Source organism: Tachypleus tridentatus, chromosome 6, assembly GCF_004210375.1.
Source record: "Tachypleus tridentatus isolate NWPU-2018 chromosome 6, ASM421037v1, whole genome shotgun sequence".
In the NCBI taxonomy this organism is placed as follows: domain Eukaryota; kingdom Metazoa; phylum Arthropoda; class Merostomata; order Xiphosura; family Limulidae; genus Tachypleus; species Tachypleus tridentatus.
Window position 1 is genome coordinate 43770474 of NC_134830.1, and position 14054 is coordinate 43784527.

The window sequence follows — 14054 nt, forward strand, 5'->3', positions numbered from 1 at the left end:
GAAACCAGAATTGTTCAATATATTATATAAACGAAAAACCCGGGTTTTGATACCCATGGTTGAAAGAGTATGCATAGCCCATTGTGTATCTTTGTGCTTAACTTCAAATAAACAAAAAATTATAAATTAAACATGCAAGTGGGTTGATATAACGTAATTAAACTTTTAGTTGGTACGATCAAAGATAAGAAGTTTGGTTTTCAAGTACGTTACTTCAAGGTTACTTACTACGAATCAAAGGGGGAGTTGAAGAACAGCTAGAATAAGCTATTTATATTCTACGTTCCTATAACGTGAGTTCTATGAGATATCACATAGTTTCCACCTATTAGCAATTTCTTGCTCTAGTTGTTATCCAAACCATTCTTATTTCTATTATATTATTCTCTCCGCAATACCCTTAGTCGTGTACTTTTTTGAGATTTTTTATAAGTCCATTCTTCCACCACCCAAAAAAAAATCTTCAAGAATAAAGACATCCGCGCTATGTATAAAACATACTGTTGTAGGACAGCACTGTATAACAGAAAGTATTGAGTAACTTTTGGCCATTTTCTTTCCTTTGAACAGACAAGAAAACTGCGTTAACTGATTACCTGTAACCATGGCAACAACTCTTTCAGAAAGGTAAATTTAAAGTTGGCATCACTTCCTTTCCAGAACAGTTTCGAAACGTGACTGACAAACAAATCGGGCAACTTTTGTTGTTTTTTTCCTTCTATTTTTCTTCCAAATCTCTTCACTTATATATATATGTGTGTGTGTGTGGAACTTCCTTCTACTTTTCTGTTACAAGCCATGAGAGAAGAATTTCAATGAGCCTGAAACAGCATACAGCATTATAGTCTATGAGTGAGTTTAGAGTCAGCAAATTTTGCTGATTACAAAGGATTTGGAGGTTTTGAAAAAATCAACCACAACAAGTTCCTGGTGTGACACAGCACTGGCTTTAATCTCTATTCAACCGTAGACTTAGACACAACCTCTTCGGCAACGTAGAAATTACAAAATTCATTGCCAATTTATGACAGAATAATGGTTTATATCTATTTTGTATATACGTAAATTATATATATATATATAAAACCATAAAGAATTTTACTTAACTTTTTATCCTAACTAAAAAGTGATTGTAAAGTTATTTAAAATGTTTTGTGGTGTTTCTTTAGTTATTCTAAAATTATTTCATATTTATAAATTACAAAACTTAAAAATATGTGAATGAATAAAGTAAATGCCTTTAATATTAAAATTTAGTTTTTAAATCCTTTAGAGGCATTATATAAAGGAACAAGAAAAGCAAAGTCAGGAAAATCTTTAAAGAAATCATGAAACTCACCTTGCAAAAAATGAGGCCGCTGCAGATGGCTGCACAAGATTAGATCTTCCCCGGCAGGGGGAGCTGTAAGAACTTCCTTGAAGCAAAGAAAACTGTGAGTGTCCAGAGAGGGCCAATGAATGAGGTACTGAACAGCTGGCTGGGATTCTTAAAATAGCTGAGCTTTTGGTATTTTGTGAGTTCAATAATTTGCTCGTACTTGGATTAAGAGCGCCCTCTGTCTCAGTTTTATGTTTTTTTGTAGGTATTCGTGACCTACAATCCTGGTTAGGATTATCTTTTTCATCCTTTTGGAGAAGGCCACTACTTCCACAAGAATGAGTACAATCAAACAAATCCCTTGAAGGATCCATTTGAGTAGGAATGGTTGTCTCTGGGTGGTAACAGCCTCGAGAAATCCCTAAACAAAAATATACTTTTTATTACCCCAAAAAAGAAGAAAAAAGTAATAAAACAAAAATATTGTATAAATCTTTGAGGATTTTAAATTTATGTTGTTTTTTTCATTTTTAGTCGTTAAATGTACAACAACAAAGTAATGAACTAAAGGTAACATTCGTACAAATTTTAAAATAATATCACACCAAAGTTTAACGCAAATACATGTGACCATACATATACAAATTTTTTTCAGAAACCTACCTACCGAGCTAAACACTTCATTAATACAAATATTTACCTACCCTGCATTATTAAATAAAACATCCGACCAAAAATAACAGAAAATCACAGGGAAAATGCAAAACCTACAATAGACGCTAAGTAGTCTGTTTTTCCGTAAGAGGCTAGTAAAATATAGAATCAACTATTAGTTTCATTTTTCACCCTTCTAGATGGAAATTATTTTTCTAAGAAGAAATCGATTATCTTCTCATAAACATATTAAATGTTGTTTTTTTTCAAAGAGCTCTTTGCTTAAGCCTTAGACACATGATACACAATAACGTCAAATTCGAAAGTGTATAAGAGATCCTTCCTAAAGAAGACAATATTAATTTACATTATATCAAGACTATAACTAATTCCAAGCACTTTACACCTAACTGTTACAATTCAGGTTTCCAGTAACAAGAATGCATTAATTGCATTTCAACCGCTCTTTCTCTATTAAGCGTCACTAGTGACTTAATTATAACGCTAATTATATCAACCATTTTATGATATATTAAGTTACACAATGAATAATGCCGACGGTAGCGAAACATGATCCCTTAAGGATATCATGAGCAGCTTAGAAACGCTTATGGTTTACTGATAATAGCGTTTAACGAAATACCTGTTATTCAATTTGATCACCTCAGCATGTACTTTGGTACGATTCATTATTCATTTTATCCTTCCAAACCAGGCTTGATATCATAACTGTATTTTTAATAGAAATTCACTGGAGTGTTTGCTTACCGTAAAAACATCTTACCTCAAAAGCTAGACGTGTTTAACAACAGAATTCCATATGATGACTATTATATATATGTGTGTGTTTCCGACAAGAGTCACCGACTTGACGACTGTTATAGATAAAGGAAGCTTTGCTTCAAAAGTTTATTATTTGTCAGATGTGCTTCGTTGGATCTGCTTTAAATCCCTACTGAAATATTTACGTATCTGGAATTTAAGTTTATCTCATTTTTTCAGAGGCACATTTCTATTGGTTTCTTGTTGGTGCGCGAGACATTGATAATGGTGGCGTTCACAACTTTGTATTATTCATAAAAAAGAAACTACATGATTCTTGCTAAATTTAAAAACGTCATACAAGACAAACACAACTGGAATACTAGTTTTTTTTCTTGATTTATTCGTATTTGAAATAGAAAAAAATTCTTTATAGATTTTTGTTCATGATAATGTTGGCTTCATTCAACAAAGGACTGAACGGGTTATTTCCAATCCATTTTGTCACGCAAAATTTCGATAGCGTCGATAGTATAGCCTAATATTTTAAGCAATTCATACACACACAAAATAGTTTACGACGTTAATACGTGTTAAAAATACATATACGTATGCGTTAAATGAAATGTTCTTTCGAAAAGGGACATTGTTGATCCCGCAGATAATTGAAATACGCTTTCAGGTAGCTTTCTAGTACGTATGCTTTAAACGCACTTGGCAACATTTAAGTTAATAGCTTCTAAGAAGTGTTTAAAAGCCATTTCATTTTAAAAGATTTCTTATAACTTTGCTCGGCATAGCCAGGTGGGTTAAGGCGTTCGAGGGTCGCGAGTTCGAATCCCTGTTGCACCAAACATGCTCTCCTTTTTAGTCATATGGGCGTTATTATGTAACAGTCAATCCCACTATTCGTTGGTAAAAGAGTAGCCCAAGAATTAGCGGTGGATGGTGATCACTAGTTGCCTTCCCTCTAGTCTTGCACTGCTAAATTAGAGACGGATAGCGCAGATGGCACTTGTGTAGCTATGCGCTAAATGCAAAAACAACCTTATTACTTTGTTTAAACGTGATTTTTAAGTGTTGATTTTTGTTCAGAATGTGTGTTCTGTTAATTTCAAACTTATGTTATAGATAAACGAAGAAAACAACAACAACAGAGTTTTACTGATCAGGTTAAATAATAACTCACTCCAATTTCGTTTTACGAATTATAAATTCAAGCTTCCTATTTTTCTCTCAATGTAGTTTTGTATACTAAAACCACGAGTCACTTATAAGGCCTGGCCCGTGTTGTTTGTCGGAAAATAATTCTTAACTTAATCGTTCGTATCAAATTTATTTGTTTCGTATATAAGCACAAATTTACACAAAGGGCTAAATGTGCTCTGCCCATCACTAGCATAAAAACCCGGTTTCTAGTAGTGTAAGTCCAAAAACGTGCCGCTGTGCCACTGGGGGCACTGATATCAAGAATCAGCTTTCTGTGAAACCTTATTTATGGTTGGAGGGGAACGAATGGTTAGCCACGACCTCTCACAAACCACTGCTTTATGACTTATTGCGCAAGTAATCTCGTCTTCCAATGTTGTGTAAACGAACTTAATCCGTTATCTAAGGCAGTTTTCTAAAATGATACATGTTTTAAGACTTGAGTCAAGATTATGGTTATAACAAGAAAACGTGAATACTGAAGTGTTTACATCCAGAATGTTTGCAGAAATAAATGCTGCCGAAAAGTATATCATATCCTTTAAATAATGAAAATAGTAACAGAATTTTCAATAAAAGTGTGAGTGTTTTTTCTTATAGCAAAGACACGCCGGGCTATCTGCTAAGTCAACCGAGGGAAATCGAACCCCTGATTTTAGCGTTGTAAATCCATAGACTTACCGCTGCTGTATCAGCGGGGGACTTCGCTAAAAGAAGAAAACATTACAGAATCTCAGCTAGTATACTACATATTGTGGATAAGACAGTCTTCGAAATGTATATTCCTGTTAACGTTAGTTGTAGTTAAGTGCAAAGCAACACAATAGATAATCTGTGGTACGTCCATCACAGGTTTCGAAACTCAGTATTTAACGTTGTAAGTCTGTAAACTTAACTTAACCCTGATACACTTTGTTAATGATACAACTTCGTACAGTAATGGTAAGAAAATTATTGTATTTTACAATTGGACATGAACTACCGTGAAAATGAACCTTAAATTTATAAAGAAACTACTCAGCAAATTGTTTCACTAGACATACATACTTATTTATTTTACTGGCTGAGGGCGCTGTGATGTTTCTTCGCTTTGCATAAATCAAAACATTGGAAGTTCGTTTTACAATAGCATAAAAAAAAAAGAAAGAAACGATGCACGTGATCTAGATTACTACGTTTTTATCGCTAATCAATTATACTTCACAATCGAAATAAACTGACGTCGTACGTATACAATCGTAATATGTCGCCACACAATAAACTACACGTAAAACCAAACCCAGTGGCACAGCGGTATATCTGCGGATTTGCAACGCTGGAGCACAAATAACCCATTGGGTAGCTCTGTGCTTAATTAAAAACAAACTAACTAAACATTAAAAATATCCAGACGTGGGAAACACTAAAAGTAAATATATTAAAGAACTTTAAACTAAAACGATGTAAACTTTGCTTGTTTTAAATTCTCGCACAAAGCTTCCTGAGGGCTATCTGCGCTAGACATGCCTAACTTAGCAGTGTAAGAATAGAGGGAAAATAGCTAGTCATCACCACCCACTGCCAACTTTTTTAACAACTAAAAGTGGGATTGATCGTACTTTATAACGCCCCCACAGCTAAAAGAACGAACATATTTGGTTGACAAAGATTAAAACCCGCGACTCTGGGATTACGAGTCGAGCACCCGAACCACCTGGACATGCCGGGCCCAAGTGGAAAGTCTCGTCAATAAGACAATATTTCAAGCAAAACTTTATGTTCGTGGTGAAGAAACAAAATAAAGTGAAGCACTCTTTTACGTACTGGTAAATTTTAACATATCATAATTTAAAAGTGTTCTCATTTTTTTTCAAGTTTTAATAGAAAAATAAATTATTGTTGTTAAAATCCTAAAATATTCATATCGTTTATTATGTTATTTGTAGGAATATAATTTTACAATTGAAACGTTATGTAAATATAAAGAAATCAGTGTGATTTACATAAGGTTTGGTTTGTTTTGAATTTCGCGCAGAGCTACTCGAGGGCTATCTACGCTAGCAATCCATATTTTAGCAGTGTAAGACTAGAGGGAAGGCAGCTAGTCATCACCACCCACCGCCAACTCTTGGGCTACTCTTTTACCAACGAATAGTGGAATTGAGCGAACATTATAACACCCCCACGGCTGAAAGGGTGAGCATGTTGATGCTACGGAGATTCGAACCCACAAAGAAGTATAACGTATTTTCAAACAACACGTCGCGCCACGTGCACGAAATTCGCCATTTTCCATTCTCCTTAATACGCACGCACTAATGACACGCAAATATTGGAATACTGTCATTTATGATTATATGTTGCATTAAATATTATTTTTGTTGTAACAAAATTTAATACATTTACGTAACGCTGAGTTTATACAATACTGGTTAAAATCAACCGCTGTAATTCAATATATGTTTGTACCTACGATAATCAACATTTCCTTTACAGTGGTAAACACTTAGAATATATACAAAAATAATTTTGAGCACCAAAGTAACATCTACAATTCTTAAATAATTGAAACATTTTGTTTATTTTGATTCTTTCTTCATGGTTAAAGCGGTTGCTTCGCAACCAGCGGGATCGTTTCCCATTACCGAACATACTTGTCATTTTAGCTGTGGGACGGCTATTCTGTTATAGTCCATCCCATTTTTCATTGGTAAAAAGTAGCTCCAAAGTTGGAGGTAAAAGATGTTGCCTAGCTGTCTTCCCTAAGTCTATATCACTTTTAGTTTAGCGACGAGTAGTTTTGCGCGAAATTCACTCAAAAAAAATTATTTTTGTGAAAGATATCGTTACTTTTCACATGGAAAATTAATATACCGTTAAATATATGTGTGCGTGCACATCTGTGAATGTTGTTTCATTTCTATATACTATCTATTAAAAACAGTTTCATTAAATCATTTAATATTCCGAAATAAACTAAAAGTATCAAAATTCGGTAACTTTTTTTTCTATTTTATTCACACATGTATCTGTTACATGCGGCCCAAGAACGACTTTAGACTACAATAAGTACGAGAAGTGTCTTCGTCAAGGTTATATATCTGTACTTTTAAATTTTTCAATAGAACTTAGCTAACATCTGTTTTATTTTACTACTCTGTGTGGACAACGTTTTGAATATTCAGTAAAATAATTTAGTCCATAATAAAATATATATATTTTTTTTGGTTTGATACCATTTCCTTACATGTAAACCTAGTGTGTTAAGCATAATGGTTACGTATCAAATTGATTTTGGGGTTTTTGATATGCGCAAGACCTTACGTCTTCTTTTTTACCAACAGCATCTATTAATAAAAGGAAAAAAGACAGGTCTTAGTGTTTTGAACATAACAACCTACATATCTTCAACACAACAACCTACAAGTTTTGTACATAACAACCTACATATTTTGAACATAACAACCTACATATTTTGAACATAACAACCTACATATTTTGAACATAACAACCTACATATTTTGTACATAACAACCTACATATTTTGAACATAACAACCTACATATTTTGAACATAACACCTACATATTTTGAACATAACAACCTACATATTTTGAACATAACCTACATATCTTGAACATAACAACCTACATATTTTGAACATAACAACCTACATATTTTGAACATAACACCTACATATTTTGAACATAACAACCTACATATTTTGAACATAACCTACATATCTTGAACATAACAACCTACATATTTTGAACATAACAACGTACATATTTTGAGCATAACAACCTACATATTTTGAACATAACAACCTACATATTTTGAACATAACACCTACATATTTTGAACATAACAACCTACATATTTTGAACATAACCTACATATCTTGAACATAACAACCTACATATTTTGAACATAACAACCTACATATTTTGAACATAACACCTACATATTTTGAACATAACAACCTACATATTTTGAACATAACAACCTACATATTTTGAACATAACAACCTACATATTTTGAACATAACAACCTACATATTTTGAACATAACAACCTACATATTTTTGCGGTAAAATAAACTATTTCGTTGATTCTCAATATAGTAGTCCCTAGATATTACTTTTTTTTAAAAAATTATACTTAAAAATCTTTATAATTCTCTGTTTTAATCTTTTCTGTACTGGTTTTAATTTCTGTGAAAGCGTAGTAGTGAAGTCCCACGTGAGCAGTAAATATCTTTATGTTTCTAGTACATAGCGAAATCATAAGTAATAATCTTAAAAGTATTTTTCTTATTCCTTTCCTAAGTATTTTTTTTCGGATAGCTGACTGATTTTACAGTAGATCGGCCGTTTTAGAGAATTAGAATGACTTTCAAATGGCGCAGACTACCATGGGACTAATAGTTTTATGAAAGTGCCTTTCTGCAAGATCATTCTCTGTGGGAACACTGTCACGCGCACGTGAGCCCCAATGGATGTTATAAGTAACTGAAATAACTCATTCTCTCTTGAATGGTAGGACATGTCCAGGTGAAAGGAATCTCTAATAATTCCTGCATATTACTTATGTGAGTGCGTATCTGGAGCAATAACGAACACAATAAGGCGAGAAGAAAATCGCGAGCTTCTGGTCTTCTCCGGACTCTACCGACTGTGAAAATACTCCTCGCAGACGTTGATGATGACCTGGGCGTGAAACAGTTGAGCTATTAATCACAAACCACCCAGCGTTGCGCGTGCAGCCAACACGTGGACCAATGAGCATTGCAAATCGTGTGAAGAATTCACAAGGAAGTCTACAACGAAGTCGACGTTACAATAGGCGATCCAGGAGTCGTACACAAAAAGAGATAAAATCTTTAGGTAAGGGGTTCACAGATTTGCCAAACGGCCATCTCTCTACCCCAATCGGTTCATGTGTACTATACTTTAACATCATACGTGACTAGAATGGTAAAAATATATATACTGAAGTCTAAATTAGGATTTGCGTGAAAGCCGATGAGGTTTTCTGAACTTCTAACGCTATATTACCGACAGGCGGCTCTCTCATTAAGATAGTCTATTGCTTCCTGAGCACCGTCAGACTTCACTTTAGACAATTTTCAAAGTGATTTGGTTCTATTACTCTTGAAAAAGAGAATTTCTATTACGCGCTAATGATAAGAAAGAAAGCTCGACTAGTAGCCCTAAAAATACATTTGAAACTATTTAACCCTAAGCTGTAAGATAAAAGTTTAGGCTGTAATTGATTTATGAAAAAAAATATTTGAAATTACGTGTTTACACTTGAATGAATTTCGGGAAAAAGTTATCTGAAGTAGTTTGACGCTATTTATTTAGTAATCAATTCATGTTAAAAATATCTCAATTGCTTTGATCGCTTTTATCCTAATCTATCTCAAAGCAAACAGGTGTACTTGAAAACATTTCAACATGTAGTATAAATTAGGATTAAACTACAATAAATACAGTAAGTATCTTGGTCAGAATTATGTATTTTTAGCTCTTTATTTTTCTGAAGAGTTTAGCCGATATCTATTTTTTTCTGTGTAAACTACGTCTTTACAATTCGGGCCCGGCATGGCCAGGTGGGTTAAGGCGTTCGACTCGTAATCTGAGGGTCACGGGTTCGAATCCCCGTCACACCAAACATGCTCGCCCTTTCAGCCGTGGGAACGTTATAATGTGACGGTCAATCCCACTATTCGTCAGTAAAAGTGTAGCCCAAGAGTTGGCGGTGGGTGGTGATGACTAGCTGCTTTCCCTCTTGTCTTACACTACTAAATTAGGGAAAGCTAGCGCAGATAGCCCTCGTATAGCTTTGCGCGAAATTAAAAACAAACAAACAAACAAAACAAATCTTTACTATTCAGTGTAAAAACTTTAGTCTGAAATAAAACATATAAATTTCTTACTTTCGTTCAACTCTCTTATTCATAATGGGTAGGTATCAAATTGATTTTGGGATTTCTTATCTATTACATCCTTTATTTTTCTATCACTTCCTGATAGTGCACTGCCTTCTATTGCAGTTAGTTTCAAGTGAGTTCATTGTAACTTTTCTTTTAAAAAATTCCGAGCATGTTGCCCTCGACATTTATTCAAACGTTAAGGAGTGTATTTTTTTTCGGGGGGGGGAGTGGTTAAATCATTTTCAATTAACCATATTGTAACTTAAATACATTTTAGTGTGTGATTAATACTGTCGCATTGTGCCTATTTTATAATTCGATATTATACAGTGGTTTGTTTGTTTATCTCCTTTCTAGCATAGCCACCTGGGGAAATTGAACGCCAGATTCTAAGACCATAAACTTACTGCTTTCCCTCTGGGAAGACATTTTCCAATGGATTAATTGTTTAATGATTACTAAGAAATATTATTATAAATTTAGGACGCCTGTATCCTTCTGTATGATATTCTTAACGATTCATTTGTTTGAGTTACAGTGCTGTGTCCATTGAAAGGAATCGAACCCAGAATTTTAGCGTTATAACTCCATGAACTTACCCCTATCCTGCCGGAGAAGCATTCTTGACAAATTAAAACAAATTACGTATTTAAGTCTCATAGCTAAGAGATCTACGATAAGAGTGTTTATGAAATATTCACCATCTCGGTAAGCGTGAACATATAATACGCTTACGAAGGTATAAACGGATTTTAACAGTTATAAAGGTAGATATTAAAGAACTATTACCTACTTTTATGGTAACGTTCGATAACAAACAGAACAGTACTTTCATTTATAGTTCATCAGTTTATGACGTACATTGTACTTTTTTGTCGTTGTAGATTTTGTGTTTGAACATCAACAAAAATCAATACTAATCTTCATACAGAAATAATTCTTGGTGGATACACCAGGGACATAACAGAAGCCACAAATTTATAGTCACTTAAAATGTTTACTATGTGACGCTACTTTATATTAAGTGTGGCTATCATTCATCTAGATGATGGCCTGCATTCTTGAGATAACGTGGTAGACCGCTGCATGTAGCTGACCAGTATTCAATGTGGCCATATGCTGTCAAATGGCAACTGTGAAGTTGGTCCACATAGCAGATCCACAATGAGTCACTGCTGTTATTATATATATCTGCTGCTAAAAGTCAAGGAGGCCGTCCGACCGCATATAGCCATGCTGAATGTTGGACATGAATGCCGGCTATACTGAGCACGCTTAATGCCCTTTGGTGACCATTTTCGCTGACAATGGATTCATGCTTCCCATTGACTTATTAGCATATCCGCCAATAACTATTCCTTTAATGCGAATGATATTGGCCCCAGCATAGCCAGGCGAGTGAAGGCATTCGATTTGTAATCTGAGAGTTGCGGGTTCGAATCTCCTTTCAGCCGTGGAGGCATTATAATGTGACGGTCAATCCCACTATTCGTTGGCAAAAAAGTAGCCCGAGAGTTGGCGCTGGGTGGTGATGACTAGCTGAATTCCCTCTAGTCTTACACTGTTAAATTAGGGATGGCTAGCGCAGATAGCCCTAGTGTGGCTTTGCGTGAAATTCCAAAATAAACAAAAAAACGATTGATTAATTCTATTCAAATTCAAAGATGCCGAATTTTTTATAATAAACTCAATAGGTGTAATAATTTAACTTTGAGATATTGAAATTATTAATGTATCTGTATTTAAATAAATAAAATAAGGAGGTAAGTTAGCACATTAGGTGGATATTCCACATTGGTGATAGTAATAGCAAATATTTTATAACCGTTACGTCTGAAAAAAAAAATTATAATTATACAAAGGAATATAAATGTTTTTTCCACGTTAAATCTCCAGATATTATTAATTCATCGAGTATATTAATAAATTGGATAAATTAACAAGTTTTATGCACAAATCACGAATTTAAGTAAAAACAATAGTTAAAACAAAGGTGTGAAACAGCGTATTATTTAAGCCTAGGTTATTTAATACCCTTGTGATGGTTCATCAATAACCTTAAGGATTTATGACGCAAAAGATCCGATTGTTTGTTTGTTTGTTTTAATTTGGCGCTAAGCTGCACGAGGGCTATCTGCGCTAGCCGTCCATAATTTAGTAGTGAAAGGCCAGAGGGTATACAGCTAGTCATCACTCCCACCGCCAACTCTTGGGCTACTCTTTTACCAAAGAATATTGGGATTAACCATCACATAATGATGCCTTAGGAGCATGTTTGGTGTGACGGGGATTCGAACCAGCGATCCTCTGATTTCGAGCCGAACGTCCTGACCACCTGGCCATGCAGGGCCCAAAAGATCCGAGTTTGTTACCTGCGATGGGCAAAATGCAATAGCCCATTGTGTAATTTCAAGATCAAACCAAAGAAGATTGTGTAATTTAGTTGTAATTTAATACCTGCTAATTATAGAATTGCCCGGCATGGCCGAGCACGTTAGGCGTGCGACTCGTAATCCGAGGGTCGCGGGTTCGCATCCCAGTCGCGCTAAGCATGCTTGCCCTTTCAGCCGTGGGGGCGTTATAATGTGACAGTCAATCCCATTATTCGTTGGTACAAGAGTAGCCCAAGAGTTGGCGGTGGGTGGTGATGACTAGCTGCCTTCCCTCTAGTCTTACACTGCAAAATTAGGGACGGCTCAGGTTTCTCCTCCTGGTTGGGGGTTGTGCAGTAGGATAACAATCTACTCACTTAAAAAACCAGCCTGTTAATGAATCCGCAAGCGATTGCGGCCCTATGTTCCTTCATGGAATCGAGAGGCATAATAAAATAAAAAAAATATATAGATTGTTTCAACTCCATCTTACACCATCATCTTTATCTGTTCATTAACTTTAAAATTTATTTTGCAGGATAGTTGGTTGGTTTATAATAATTTTCCGTTAGTTCGTAACAAATCAGGATTAAATGGAATTTTTTAAAAGAAATTTTGAAATGAATGTAAATAAAATAATTCTAACAAATAAGGTAACAAATATTTTGAAAAATATTAAATTTTTAATAGTTTAATAAATCAAGAAGCAAGAAATTAGCAGATATTTTAAACTGGCAGTTAAAACGAAAAATAATGTGAGTTCAGTGTAATTACTTATGCAGTGTAAAGTTTTTTTTCATACATTCACCCTTAACTTTGAGGTTTCCCTCTAAAAGCTGTCACTCTTAACTTTGAGGTTCTCCCCTCTAAAAGCTGTCACTTCAAGCTAAAGCCGTATTGCTTTTTGTCTCAATGTTGTTTTTTTATTATTTCAAACAAAGAATGGCCCGTTAATTACAAAGCTTAAGAGTATATAAGGAACAGTACAATCAAGATAAAAAACTGTGTTGTCAGGAAAGTAGATTCTTTTTTAAGGAGAAGAAGTGGGAAAGTCGATCAGGCCTAAGTCAGAGCAGAATGTGTCTGAGCTTTTTCATTAGAGAAAGACACAGAAAAAAGAAAGAATACACTTGAGAAAGCGAAGTAGGAGTAATTCCGATACGTGTTGTGGCAGGGTAATATGTGTATGTGTGTTAAGGCACAATAATGTTTTTAAGCTATTCTATTTTTTTAATCTCTTCGTAATTCAAGAAAAACTGCTTTTAATTTTGTCGTAAGAAAATTGTATGCTAAATACAAAACTTGAAATATTCAAGCACTTTTAATCAAACACTGACTTGATAGAACAGCACTCAGTTAGCTTCACGTCAGCCCTGGTTGGACCGCGATGAGTTTACTTACTTAAAAATTGTAAAATTTAGGGTTCAGTTCTCCGCGATGTACAAAACATATAGCCCTATGTGTCGTTGCTCTAAAAAAAAAAAAAAAAGGTAAGCTTCATTCTGACCAAAACTGTGTTTTCTTCAACTTTTAGTCTTAATCCAACTATTTGAAGCCTAGAGTTCAATGGTTATTACACATACGAGGAGCTTTCCCACTTCTTACAATGTTAGAATCCGGGTTTTGATATCCGTGGTGAGTAGAGTACAGATAGCACATTGTGTGAATTTGTACTTAATTATAAATAAATATACGCGAGGGAAAATGATGGATTCATTTGTTAGATGTTACTATCGTTACCCTAGCAACGCATCAGTGAGTGTAGTTTAAGTAAAAAAAGTTTCACCAGGTACACAAAATCAGAGTGCCTGTCGCGTTGGTTA

At 34.6% G+C, this 14054-nt stretch overlaps 1 protein-coding gene across 1 annotated transcript in view; it reads right to left on the minus strand.

The window, feature by feature from the left end:
• Positions 1 to 14054, minus strand: part of LOC143252353 (uncharacterized) — a 235130-nt gene that overhangs the window by 153426 nt on the left and 67650 nt on the right. Inside the window, exon 3 of the mRNA XM_076504337.1 lies at positions 1340 to 1739. Within this exon, the coding sequence (XP_076360452.1) occupies positions 1340 to 1739 (400 nt within the window). The remainder of the gene's footprint in view (positions 1 to 1339; positions 1740 to 14054) is intronic.